Source organism: Melanotaenia boesemani, chromosome 4, assembly GCF_017639745.1.
Source record: "Melanotaenia boesemani isolate fMelBoe1 chromosome 4, fMelBoe1.pri, whole genome shotgun sequence".
Lineage (NCBI taxonomy): Eukaryota > Metazoa > Chordata > Actinopteri > Atheriniformes > Melanotaeniidae > Melanotaenia > Melanotaenia boesemani.
In genome coordinates this window covers 21737173-21750804 of record NC_055685.1, presented here as the reverse complement: position 1 = coordinate 21750804, position 13632 = coordinate 21737173, and the positions used below count along the sequence as shown (strand labels likewise).

The following is a 13632-nucleotide window of genomic DNA, read 5'->3' as shown; positions in this document are numbered from 1 at the left end:
GCTAACACATGATCTCATGCATGTCTCCACTGGTCATTATTTATACTGTTGAGGATGATGGTACTTCAGAATAAAGTTTGTTGGATAATGCTTTTCTTTCAGATGAAACCTATTGTAATGATGACTTTTCACGTAGAAGACAAAAATGCAATATTTATGTCAATGAGGAATTTTAATTTGTGCTACACATTTGAACTAATCACAAAAAAACAGGAACATTTAAAAATACATATACTTCTCTATTTCCAGAATGTTTACGTATTGATGACAAGCTGTTTTTACATATAGCAAAATATTTTTTTAATTTTTTTAAAATAAGAAAAAAAAAAACCTTCTAAATAGCTTTGTCATTTAGCAGATAGAGCAGCATACAATCATTGTTTTTTTTCCTTTAATATTGTGCAACAATCACATATCTTGTGCCTGATTACCAGCTAAAAATGAAGCCTGTGAGTGGGGGGCATTGAGAAATGCTAAAGGCAGAGTGAGAATGAGAGAAAAGAGCGGGGGGAGAAAGTGCTAAAGAACAGCTAATTAAGGCAATGTCTGTCACAGGTACAGCTTGATGCCTCTGGAAACCGCAAGGACTAGTCACTGAGGGGATGAGAGGTAGACTGGGAGGAAAAAATACAAACAAAACTGTTAATGAGGGAAACATAAAAGCAAAAGACTAGCGAGCTAAGAGGAGAGAATATGTCTAAAGTACCGTACAGAATGGAAAAGAAAACTAAAGATCAGTTGAAATTTGTGGTCATGAGTTGGTCCCGCTCTTCCCGTGGTAAAACTGATGGATGTCCGCTGATGCAGCATAGCCGTCACCACTGTAGTGTTGCTGATTTTGTACTGTTAAAGCGCTATGTTAATCTAAAATAATAAAGCTGTCTAAAAGTTAAAAGACAAAAATGTAGAAATATTTAAGGCTTTAAGGATTATTACAATAATGCTTTTCTGTGCTAAGACAAAACTGTAAGCACAGGCTGTTTCACTTCTCCTTATACCACTACTGAAACAAACAAAAAAAAAAAAAGAAAACAACAATCAGTTTGTCTATATTAGGTTAGCTCTATTTCAGTCTACTCCATGTAGTTGCCTCTTTTTGCTCTCTCTCTGCACAGTGCTGCTCTCCTTTCTCCAAGATCATCCTGAATCCAAAGAGCTTCACACTGAAAACTGAGCTGAAGTAAATTTGAAAACTGCAAACTGCTGGTTTCTCATTCTCGTGTTTACAAAGATCTGCTCTTCAAAAACAATATACTATTGTGCTTTATAGAAAAGGCAAGATGTTTTACATTCTGGTATTGGCCTGTCTTTTATAAGAAAACATGTTTGATTTTTTTTTCTGTCTTGTTTTAAAAATCCAAAAATATCCTTTTCTGAAAAGTACAATCATATTCTTACCAGCCTCCTGGGACTCGTAACCCTGGTCGGGGTATGTGCTGCCAACTCCTAACTTTCTATCCAGAAATGTTATATCAACTAATTATCACAGCTTCCTTCCACAGGCCTCTCAAATCTCTGAGCTCATTCCTTTTAAGTCAGGCAGTGGCTAATCAGAATAGCAGTAAAAGTGAGGTCTTTGGCCTGAGAGTGATGGTATGTGATGCATCACATCCATAAACAAATATTTTGTATCTGCGATTGATCCAACATTCACAAAGTAAACGTAGTGCTGAAATCACTTTTATATGCATAAAAATCTGAACTGTCCTTTGTCGCCAAAGAAATTGATTTACTTATCATTATAAAAATTAATAACATATCTGCCAGTTTTCATCTAGCTTTTACAGACATGTATGTTTTGGACATTTTAAATCCATGCTGATAGACTGCCTGCACATTTTGTAGCCATGTTGGCTACAATTGCATCAAATTTGTGTCAAAGGCAAAGCATTGAGGGGATAACTAAGAGGCAGTCCACTGGATACCTTGTAGGAGGCCCTGGATTTTATTGCCTAGGGTCATGGGTTTGTGATGTCATGGCAACAATGACAGGCTGCTGAGCAGGTGTGACTTGATACTGAGCAGATTCGGTCCCTCCTTCATCCTCCATCTTAGGCCGCTTGGCCTGCGGCTCGCCTGGTTGCCCGGCTGAGGTGTCTGCACTGGATTGTCTGCTCACCAACACTGGGGGAGAGCTGGAGGCCTGGGCAGCCAAGATTTGCAGAGGACTGTTCAGGCCTTGTGAGAAAATAAGAAGTGAAAAATTAGAAATACAAAGTGAACCCCATTGTTCAAAGTCAAAACCTGGTGGGAACAGTTTCATTACTGGCCACACAAATGGCTGTTGCAGTAAAATAGTTTATTCATCTGTGATTATTATGATTTTTGTATACCACTCTTTTCCCTAGTTGAAATTCATCTCAGTATTGTTTATAATGGACAGTGTGGTAAAGCTACCACTTTCCATTCAAGTTTAACTATTTTTACAAAATGAAATAATGAACACTTGAGCAATAACTATCCTTGTGTCAGACCAAAACCAGTCTTTAAAGATGCATGTAAATACTGTCTGAAATCATCAAACCAGACCAAAACACCCAGATTATGCATTTCTTTGCATATGCTCCATTTAATCACTTAAAACATTTAAACGTATATATCAATACAGCCACATTGCATGAAGGTGGTCTCATTCACATATTTTTTTCTTCCTCTTGTCAAACAACTAAACACATCAGAAATTGTAACTGAAAAGTTGCCAAGACTCCTTGTCACCTCGTAGTTACATAAAGAATTTCCAGACAATCACGTTGCTGTTCACGATTCAATTTAAAGACCAAGTCTGTGCAGTGAATTTAGCTACACATGTGCATGGGACCTGGATTTATTCCAATAACCCTACAAACACATTAGAAGCTGCTTTGTGAGAAAGTTATTTTCGGAGAATCTGCTGCATATATAAAAATGTCCAAAACATAAATGCATAAAAGTTATAATCTTACTAATATACAATCTTAAGTGTATTAGTACAGTTCAGAATGAAAAAAAAATCCTACCAGTTGCATTAGCAAGGCTGGTTGCTGTGGAAACAACAGCGCTGGTATGTTTGCCATTCTGGGTGATGGGGCGAATAGGAAGTTGGTGTAAACCTGGAGTCAGGTGGCGTCCTTCTCCACCCTGCACTGCACTGTCCAAAGTCTGGATCACACGCTCTCTGTGCAGCTGGGCATCTGAGGAAAAACACACAGTTTAAACAGAAACTCAATAAATTCACCAAAATTAAAAATTGGCGAATTTTCCTGAAGAAATCTTAGTTAATTTAAGTAATGTTAATAAATGGATAATAAACATTTATAAAGGACTTGGATTAGAGATATTGGTGTAAAGACTAAACAATTGTTAAAATGACCTCTTACATACAATATAAATTTCTCCACAAACCTAAGCAAACTAACAAAAGCAACCCAGAAGAACTCATCAAATGATAAACCGTGTCCATCACAGAAAAAAGCTTAGATTTAAAAACAAAGCCTTTTCTTTTCAGAGGCTGCAAAAAAGTCTGCCTCGATCTATGGAAATAAACTAACTCCTATTTAAAGTTCTGCTTGCTGTGACATTCTTCAAAATGGACCATACGTGTAGCATTATCAGACAATTTAACAGATTTTGCCCTGTGTTTGTGTACTCTAAGATGTATCTGAAAGTTACGATAACATAATATAACACAGACAACATCTGGAGTCGTTCTAAAACAGGCAGCTTTAAGCACAGCCAGCAGAGGGCGCTGCAGAACAGTAAAATAGATAGGGACGTTGGCATGTCTTTAAAATGCAGAAAATGTGTCAGAGCAGTGGGTTACAAGCCCACCACCAACAGCTAAGGAGACAAATTTATTTATGTATCAAGTTTCAAATGGTTGCATAATACAGAAAAGAAAAAAAAAAAAAAAAACATTTCTAAAATAGACTCTCATAGCTGTACCTCTGAAATCACAGTTGGCCTCCACTCCTCCAACAGTGGCGTACCCATTTGGAGGGTTGGAAGATGGAGGGGCACTGGTAACCACTCGTACCATAGTGACAGAGGACTGAGGGGCGCTTTGGAGCACATGGATGGGCTGGACTTGGCCACCGCCGCCTGCAACTAAAGCAAAGGCCTTGCCTGCGTTCAGGACTGTTGGGTGGGGAGGAGCAGCCATGATGACAGGCTGAGCACTGACTGGAGAGCCTATACAGAGACACACCCACACAGGTTCACCTGTTTAATACTGTAGCACATGTCAAACACTTTAAAGGTTTCTTTTAAATGTATTTTGATCTAACGACTTTGCCCTGCATGCATGCTCACCTGGGGCACTCTGAGAATACCTGTACTCAGGTACAGACGCCAATTTGCTAGCCAGCTGTTCATGTTGATCATGAGGGATAGGGGAGCCCTCCCTGCTGAGACACTCAGGAGTCTGCAGCCCGCTGGATGGAGGAGAAAGAAGTCCCTGGTGGGTGGGAGATGCAGGGGCACTCCTGAATAACACAGTAAAGTGAAAAAAGAATGAGTAATTACCCAACAGACTTCTAATAAGCAGAGCTCCTCACCGCCGGTGTCTTCAGCTGAATCACATAACCTCTAAAACAGACTTACTTTGTTCTGTCCAATCAAAAGACAGCCAAGAGTAGAAGCAGAGAGAGGGAAGAGAGAGTTAACCAGGTCATTGTGTTTGTGTGTGAGTGTGTATGTGCTACTGGCAGTGCCCAACTGAATACCGTACCTTGAAGACAAAGGCCCAAACGGTGTCCTAAAGCAAGCCACCCCTCTTTGCCGTCTTTTCCTGAAAGCTTGCTCCACCAGCTTGGTTTCAGAGGCAGAATCAAGACGCCAAAAACTTCCTTTTCCAGGCTCATCCTGAGAGCGGGCCACTTTCAGAAAGTAGCGATTGAGAGAGAGATTGTGTCTGATTGAGTTCTGGAGAAAGGAAAAATAAGGTCAAGCATTTTGTTTAGTCAAATCAGACATTTTACTTTGACACAGTGCATCACAGCCATCTTATTCAATCTCTCTGTCTTCACAATTTATTTTATGTAAAGGACAAGAAAGGAGAATCTACCTGCCAGCCCTTGTCTGCAGTGCGGTAGTAGGGGTAGTGTTTGGTGATGTGGGCGTAAATGCCACTGAGAGTCAGCTGTTTGTCTGGGGCAGAAGAGATTGCTTGGACTATCAGCTGTGCATATGAATATGGGGGCTTGGACTCATCCTAGAAAACAAAACACAACAGAAAACCATAATGTAAAAGACACTGTAATGCTAAAAAAAAAAGATCTGGTAATTTCTTGTAGTAACTGAGTTGAGGACAGCATTATTTCTGGTCTTTACCCTAGGGCTGTCCCCTCCCGCTGACTCCCCTCGCTGCTCAGTGCCCCCACCCCTCTGCTCAGCTAGACTTCGTCTCTGGTCAGAAACAGCTTTGGCAGCAAATTCAGCTGCTAACTGGAGGTCGGAGGTCACATTGCGTCCGTAGCGATACCCCGATGATCCTGCCCCTCGTGGGCTGGCTGGACAGGAGTTAGGAACACTGGAGAAGAGAGGACAGGGCTTGTGGTTTAAGGATACTTCTGTTTGATCTGCTCCCACAAATATCCGTTATTGCTTTGACCATTTCCGTGTGAATAATAAAAATGATAATAAAATCACATGCACCACTAGAAGAGTGGTGGTATAGCTACATAAACACCCCCTGTCTTCATTTTCCTGGTTAATACTTATTTTGCTGTGTTCAGGATGTTTTGGGGCTGTAACCTTTGAACAGAGGGTGTGTGAATACCAGCCACTGACAACCTCAGCATAAAAAAGACGAGAAATTGTTTCCTCCCCTTGTGTGCATTTCTCTGCTACACACATCCAGGATCTATCAGCAAAATGACTTTAACATGAGGTCTGTCATTGCATCACTTTCCTGCAGAGCTGTGTGGACATGCTTACAAAGCCTTATAACTGAAATAGCAGAGAAACAATCTGCACAAAAGGTCTAGTTTATCTTTTTTTACTTATTTTACATCAAACCTCACTTCTCTTTACTTCATCCAGCACACTTGAAAAACAACTGCAGTCCATGTTATTTTCAAAACACACAGAGGAACAGAATCAAGTCTGACACCCCTGCTTGCAAACACTAACTGAAAACAGTAGCTTAGCCTCCCTTTAATGTGAATGCAAACACAGATTAAGCTGTTCACTTTTAACTGAACATTAAGTCAATGTCTTTTTTCATTGCTTGTGGACAACACAATCTAAAATCTTCTGTAATCATGCCAAGCTGGGCAAATTTATTTGTCATGGGAGAACTAAAATACCAATAAGGAGTCAATAATCAGGTGTGCTGCAGCATGTGTCTATTTTAAATGTAAATAGTCCATCTGTCCTACTTATGATAAAAAAAAAAGTTTTAGAAACAATATAGATCATTACACAAGCAAGCAAATGTGACGTGCGTCCAAAAACTATGAGCAAGAGGAAAAAAACATTAGAACGATGATAAACAGATGTTTACAGTGAATGTACAATATGAAGGCTGATTCAAAGCAACAGCAAGGTGAACTGTTTGCAGAATTACCAGAAATATATACATATAGAAATTAAGTTTAATGCTCGCACTCTCCTCCATAAAAGGTCAAATCTGTAAGATCAAAATATAAAGTCAACACAAAGCATGCAACAATGAACAAAAATACATACTAATATGTTAATTATTAACTAGATTTTATCGGCTGTTGTTGAGAGACAGCACAGGGAAAACCCAGTTACAGATTATATAACACACACCTGTTTCTGTTAGTAAAGTAAACACTGGTTTCTGGGAGAGTCAGTAGGCTTTGATTTGCTTCTGGCAACAGAAAGCCACGGTTACAATGCAAGCAAGACAAACAGAGCGAGAGAGAGGATACAGTGTGTTTGTATTTCTTGGTGGGGGGAACCAGGCTGTAGGCTGTTTTCATAATGGCTGGGACTTGCAAATTTAATGAAGATTAAGGGGATAAAAAATTCTTGCTAAGGAACATTTAAAGAGCAAGGTAGTGTGTAATTCCACTTAATAAAATTCTATGAAGAGGGTTATCTTTGCTTTTCCCTGATAAAAACAACCATCTTACCCCCTCTGCCTGTGTACACTGTCTTGCAGTTGAAGCATGCAGACTAGGAAGAAGGATGTTATTATTTTACAGTTCATTTAAGTTGCCAAACAGGAAAGGTGAGTCTTGCCACCCTGAAAAGAGACAATGGGGGTGTTTTAAGTTGGAGCACGTGTCTTTTCACAATGCTCTTCCGTTCTGCATACTGCTTGTGGTTACTGATGAGGACGGTGGCACAACCATCTGCCTGAAAAAGGCCACAGTGAAAGTCTTGCAGAGAGCGTTGCAAGTGCAAGTGTCTTTACTCAATGTCTGTTGTGTGTCCACGTGTATGAGAACAGGAGCTGAGAACTGAGTAGAAGGGTGGTGGTGGGGAGGGGGGGATCTGAAAAGGAAACCACAAGTGGACGGAAAAATGGCCTACAGGCAAAACAATCTGCCCAAGAGCCAATCACACACCCCGAAGCTGCAGCCATCCCTTATAAGGCATGCACACACAAGCTGACATTGGTTGGGATGCATGCTGCGAGGACAGACAACAACCAGCAGATGGCGCACACCAAACAGTCGCACATGCTGCATTTAGTTATAGAGCAGAGATTTTGAAACAAGTGCTATCTCAGCTCATCAGACTGCAGGCTTCAACCTCGAGTAAAGCACTACCTGATAGAACCGTTTAAGTAGACCCTCCCTCAGAAAGGATAAGCTACAATAAGCTGAAAAAGCACTGAAGCTTCTTGCTTCAAAGCTTGTCATGAGTTAAAGCAGAGAAAAGTGAGAGTCTATGTAGCTAACATATTCTGACAGCCCCAACGCATTTGATGAATAATCCTATTATGCCATGCATAAACACAACACATAAATAAAAAGTGCTGATTTTGTAGTGGGTTACCAGTCTAGGTGATGCACACGTGCCTATTTTCTGTAGTAAACCATTTACTTGGAGGATCCTGTAAAAAATGTCTTCTTCTCATCGCTGTTTGACTGCATCAGATTTCACACTATATGAAATCTAAAACGAGGATACGCAGTATAACAGACTCTCTTTTGTTTTTTCTCCCTCTTAGTGACAGCTGATTGGTAAACATTTTGGCTCATTTAACATGTTTCTTGTTGACATTCAACAAACAAGTCTCAAACTGAAGAGAGCTCGTTTAACCTGGAGTGCCCTGACATTTGCTATCGCAATAATCTGATACATTTAATATTTAGGGCTGCAACAAACAAATCAAAGATTCACAGAAGACACTTAGTGTAATTTATCAGGATAGCTTCTGTTGTTTTAGCCAAAACAAAAATGCAAATATAACTTAAATGCAGCATAAATCCAAGAAATGCAGTCTCACAACTATATTCAATCAAATAAAGCATTATTGCTTAGCTTATAAGGCTAAAAAAAAAAAAAGAACTAAAAATGTGTTTGCCAGATATTACACCGTGTTGTGGGTTACCTGATGGTGCCGGTGGGTGAGGGCAGCGGAGAGCCGAACGTCCTCATGAGCTCTTCATGTTGCTGCGCTGTGGGAATGCTGATTTTAAGAGGCGAAATGTGGGGCAGAAGTGGACGAGGGGGAGGAGAAGGCTGCTCTTTCTCTCTGTGCTCTTCAACATCCAGGAGCGACATAAACTGTATCTTGATTACGGTACTGGGAAAACGAAACACACACCTATAGTGCAGGACAGCAGAGAGAGGAGACAGTGGAGACCACAGGACAGAAGAGAGTAACAATCAGTTCAAACGTTCTACAATGACTCAAAGCATATACATAATGAGAAAGTAACCATTCAGGAGCTTCTGACCACAACATATGATCTTTTCTAGAAAAGATGGATCACCATGTTACAGAAGTACACAGACTTGCCTTTAGATCACATGTCAAACTCAAGGCTCGTGGGCCACATCCTGCCCGTGAATGAATTATCTTTGGCCCGCATGGTGATGTCTAATCACTATTAGAGCTGGCCCGCTGACAGAACGCACGCACCACCATAATACTGCAAGTCCCACAATGCACTGCCAGTGCGTTGGTGCATCAATCAAAGGCCTACCGTGTACCTCGGTAGTTTTCTAGCAGCCTGATGGAGCTACTGACATTTGTCAACGACCCCTCTGCCCAAAAATGGCTAAACGAAAAGTGAACTTAGAAAACAGAGTATATGTTTGTGGATGTAAGAAACACAGCTGTGTCTTGTGTGTGGAGACAGTGAGGATGTAATGAAAGAATACAACATAAGAAGACACCACAACAGATACTGTTCAAGCATCTAGACAGGAAACAAAGGCTCCAAAAGGTAGAAGAGTTATTAACCCTTTAGGCGCCAGAGTTTTCAAGTGAAGCTGTAAGTGCGAGAAAATGTTGAATATGAACCAGAGTTTATGATGGCAGTGAAATTACTCATCTAATTTCATATTGTGGCATCACAGGTTGGCAGTCGTTTTAGATTCCATAACTTTAACAATGAACTACGACTTTATATATATGTAATAGAAAACTTACCTTCAATGCAGTTTATTTTTTTTCATTTTTTCTCTTACTATTACAGTGCATTTGATTATTTAAATGAGGAACTTAGATTTATGTTTTTTCGTTTACTTAATGAATAATATGGTTTTATAGGCGATAATTGGCTCTGTTAGTTCCAGGATCAATATGTACAATAAGGTCATTTTAAAAAGGTTTTTAATAAGCATTGAACCAGTCTGGCCCTCAGCTTGCTCCAACGTTTTCATTTTGGCCCACAGTGTATTTAAGTTTGACATCCCTGCTTTAGATTTTAACGTTTCTCATTTCAAAGTGTTACAGCAGTCTACAGCAGCATGACAACTAAACAAACTCCCTTTGAAAAAAAATGGAGTGATGTGACTAAAACAGCATAGCTGCTGAAAGGATTTTATATATACATATATTACAATTTATGATTAGATGATTTTTACTAACAACTTATGAAAAATTGCCACAAAAGAAACTAATTCAGATGTGCATACTTTCTAAGTACATAAAAGGGTGTGTTTATAATGTAAACAGCATCAAACATTAAACCTGTTGGCCAGCATATCATTTTTCTGCTTTCAGCAATTCTGGACAAATATCCCATGAAAAAAAAAAAAGTCAAGATACGTCAGACAGACCAAGTTAGTTTGAAGTCTGAACAAACGCCTTGAAAATAAATGCATATGTAAGGGTATGTAAAGGTATGTAAGTGTAATGTTTTAAACTACAGCCCATAACAAACAGTGTTACCCATTTTCTACAGACAATTCAGTGTTGTCTTTCCAACATTTGAGACTACAACCATTCTACAGTGTTTTCCCAGCTATAAAGATACTATTTTTCAGGCAGAAACTGAGACCTTTATACTTGTGGGTGCTGCTAAATGGTATCCAGTGGCAATCTCAGATCTCCCTATGGAGAAGAAAATTAAAGAAAAATAAAATCCCAAAAGCATTGTCGTGTTCTTCCAAGCTGTGATGAAAATTAGTAAATATTCCAACTACTCGCTTGGTCTGATAAAATACTGCAGCTGTCAGTCCAAAACTGGATCCATGAACACATTGCTTCCAGCTGTCTCTGTCTGTAGCAGGACATCCTGAACAACAAAGTGTCCATGCAAGACGAACACCATAGGGGACCAAAAGTGGCATGTGGACACAGCAGGGTTCCACAGCTAAGGAACTTCAGCGTACAACAAACATTTTCAGCTTCTTTTCCTCCACAGGCTCAGCTGAATGCCTAAGCACCAAAGAAAAAGTCACTGTTGTGTTGAAACAAATCATGTGACAATTCGACAAGCCCTGGATAAAACAAGCATGAGATACTGTGAGACACAAGATCAAAGGTTCAATCTGACCAGAAGTAAGTTTGTGTGCCATGATTCAGTCACATAAAAAGCACAAAGCCCCACACAGGTGGAGGTACCATTAATTGCTGTTTCATGTCAAACTATGTCTTAAGAAGGTAAATAAAAAGCAGCAAAAATGTATAATGTTATTATCCATGCTTAACTTCTGTCAACCAAACAACCAGAAGATTGGGGAAATTCAGGACTTGGCTCTTGCCTGGTTTGGAGCAACTGCTGAGGCATGTGTTTGTAAATATTTTTACAAAACTTATTTTAACTTTTTGTGTGTTTGATTTACCTACATTTTATTGGTGGCTGTGCCTATCCATTTAAGACTGTTGTGTACTCATGCACTCAACTGTGTTACACACCATTGTTTTTGTCTTCCTGTCAGGATGCAACGAGATATGCTGTGGAAAAGGGGACGGATGAGGGTTTTATTATGCCTGTGTCATATTTTGATTGAGTTTCACAAACTTAAAATGTCTTAACAAAAATGTACAGCACTTCATCTGCTATACGTGAACTACTCTGAACCACATGTAAAGATGGCTGTGGTGGATACAATTTTTGTGTTTACTCCATGTGCTTCTCCATATGGATGTCGTTCCAGGCAACACTTCCTGTTCGATCATTGACACACCCCCAAACAGTTCTAACAGCCAATCAGAGAAGACAACGACCTCCCCCCCCCTCTTACTCGCACAGCTCCTCCTCCACTCCACCTTGTAATCTATTAACACACACAAAGTCAAATCTTTCAGCTAATAACACTGCTTGTTCACAACAATGAAAACATTAAAGGAAAATATTTTAGCACGACAACTACCGTGAGGCTACAGATACGTTTAATCGTAAAATGACCATCTTAATTCACCCAACACAAAATATGAAACTTACAGTCACAGTAAAAAAAAAAAACAAACATACTTCCTACCACAAGACACGTGAGAGGAGTTGACGGGGGTGCGTTTGTTTACATTAATGTTTTTGAGACGGTGACACGTTGACTAACAGCCATGCAGCTAACATGTAGCTAGCATAATCGCCCTGAAAACAGTTGAAATGACATGCAACTTTGATCAGCTGCTATAATTCATTAGTTTAAAAGATTGTGCAAAGTTTGTCACATTACAATATGAGTACCACACGATTTCCTCCACCATACCTCTGTGAAAAACGCCAAAAAGCAGCGCCGCTTTTGCAAAAATTCGCTAACCACCTTGAACAGGGATTGTCAGCAGGCCCGGCCAAGCGAAAACTAAGCTAAGTTGGCTACGAGCTAAAACTAGCTAGGCTGACTTATTGGTTTGTGTTGTTAAAATGTCAGACAAGTGGGGTTTCTTCAGGGCCTCCAAATACATAACGAATACTGTCAAAATTGCCTGTATCTTAATCACACAGAGAAGGTTCAATATGTTAAAATATCCATGTCCAACACTTAAAAGTTATTTGTCCCCAATCAGTACCACCTATGATGGGGTGACATGACACACTATATCCCCTTAAGTCTGTCTCCCGTTTGGTGGTTTAATTGTGGAGGTCGTTTGGAAACACGTTACAATTTTATTGCAGTCAAAACTTTAAAAAACTAAAACACTCAACAGAGCTACTCATGATGTTTTAGTCTCGTTCACTGCGCATAAGTTGATTTACAGTTTACAGTCAACTGTTAAGTGTAACATGGGGGAAAATAAGACTAAAATAGGTTCATATATACGTTTATTGATGTCACGTGTCCATTTTAAGTTAGTTTATAAAATTCATATGAAAGTTTAGGAAGTCATGCAAAGTTCAACTACCGTGTTGTCATAAGGCGCCTGCCTGTGGCGGCTATGCTAACTGTCTGCACTCACTCTCGGGGCAGCGGCAGCGGTGGCGCTCCTCTCCGCTGGAACACTCCGTCAACGAACACGCCGTTTTTACCCAGGCACCGAAGAGAAAACCCAACAACCTCATCGTAGGTGATCTGCAGATGTCTCCGTGAAATGAAGCTCGAGTGACCCATGTTGATATCCACTGAGCCGTGAGACGAGTTCCGGCCTATGGTGACTGTCCGCTGGCGCATGACAAACTCAAAGTCCCGGCCCTCGAGCCTAGCCAGGGCCTGCGGAGGAGTAGAAGAGAGCCGGACAGGAAGAATACCGGCATCGGTGCGGGCTTCCATCAACGGAGGACCCAAGAGGGCAAGCGAGGATTGATGATAGGTGTGAGAGGTCACAGCGACGCGAACGGGGCTGCACGGCGCCGACTGTAGAGCAAGCAAGGCTCGCGCTCCGGTGTCGTCCCGGTAGTCTGCCATCTTCTTTTGGGGGGTCTACACACTCACAATTTACTTCTCAGGCGCAGAGTTGCAACGTGAGAGTTTTCGGCCAGGGCACTTGTTCACTTCGTGGCTGACGGAACAACATGGAGTCCTGTCGGCTCAATGAAAGAACAGGAGTGGAGACCAAAGGAGCCGGACCGATGTTGCGTTCATGGACTCTTTGTAAAGCAGAAACTGCGTGAAGTTATTACAAATATAATCATACATTAGCTTTTTACATTTTCTCTGTGCTACTTGGAGACATTTAGCATCCACTGAGATCCCTAAATGGTCATTTTATTCCACTGAGTCGCTTTGCGAAGCCGTTTTAGATGCATCTGCAAAAGCAAAGTCGTTTTGCTTTCGATTTGGTTTTCAGAAGGTGAAAACATACTAGGCTAAGTTAAGGTCTGGTGATAGCTCTGTCTT

The 13632-nt window shown here is 40.5% G+C and overlaps 1 protein-coding gene across 1 annotated transcript; it reads right to left on the bottom strand.

Moving 5' to 3' along the window:
* Window positions 1-153: 153 nt before the first annotated feature.
* On the bottom strand, window positions 154-13427 carry foxk1 (forkhead box K1). Its single transcript, XM_041982285.1, has 9 exons — window positions 12755-13427; window positions 8510-8725; window positions 5308-5506; window positions 5042-5188; window positions 4706-4899; window positions 4288-4460; window positions 3922-4167; window positions 2997-3170; window positions 154-2178 (listed from the first exon to the last, which is right to left on the bottom strand). The coding sequence occupies exons 1-9, from the start codon at window positions 13198-13200 to the stop codon at window positions 1946-1948; spliced, it is 2028 nt and encodes a 675-aa protein (XP_041838219.1). The 5' UTR covers window positions 13201-13427; the 3' UTR covers window positions 154-1945.
* Between the last annotated feature and the right edge of the window lie 205 nt (window positions 13428-13632).

Bases quoted from the DNA above. Each gene is read 5' to 3' on its own strand.
- foxk1 (XM_041982285.1), bottom strand. From the start codon at position 13,200: ATGGCAGACTACCGGGACGACACCGGAGCGCGAGCCTTGCTTGCTCTA. The intron at 5,189-5,307 runs GTAAAGACCAGA...TTTGTTTTCTAG, and splicing joins CGGGAGGGGACAGCCCTAGG to GATGAGTCCAAGCCCCCATA. The intron at 3,171-3,921 runs GTACAGCTATGA...GTTTTTCCTCAG, and splicing joins GGCCAACTGTGATTTCAGAG to ATGCCCAGCTGCACAGAGAG.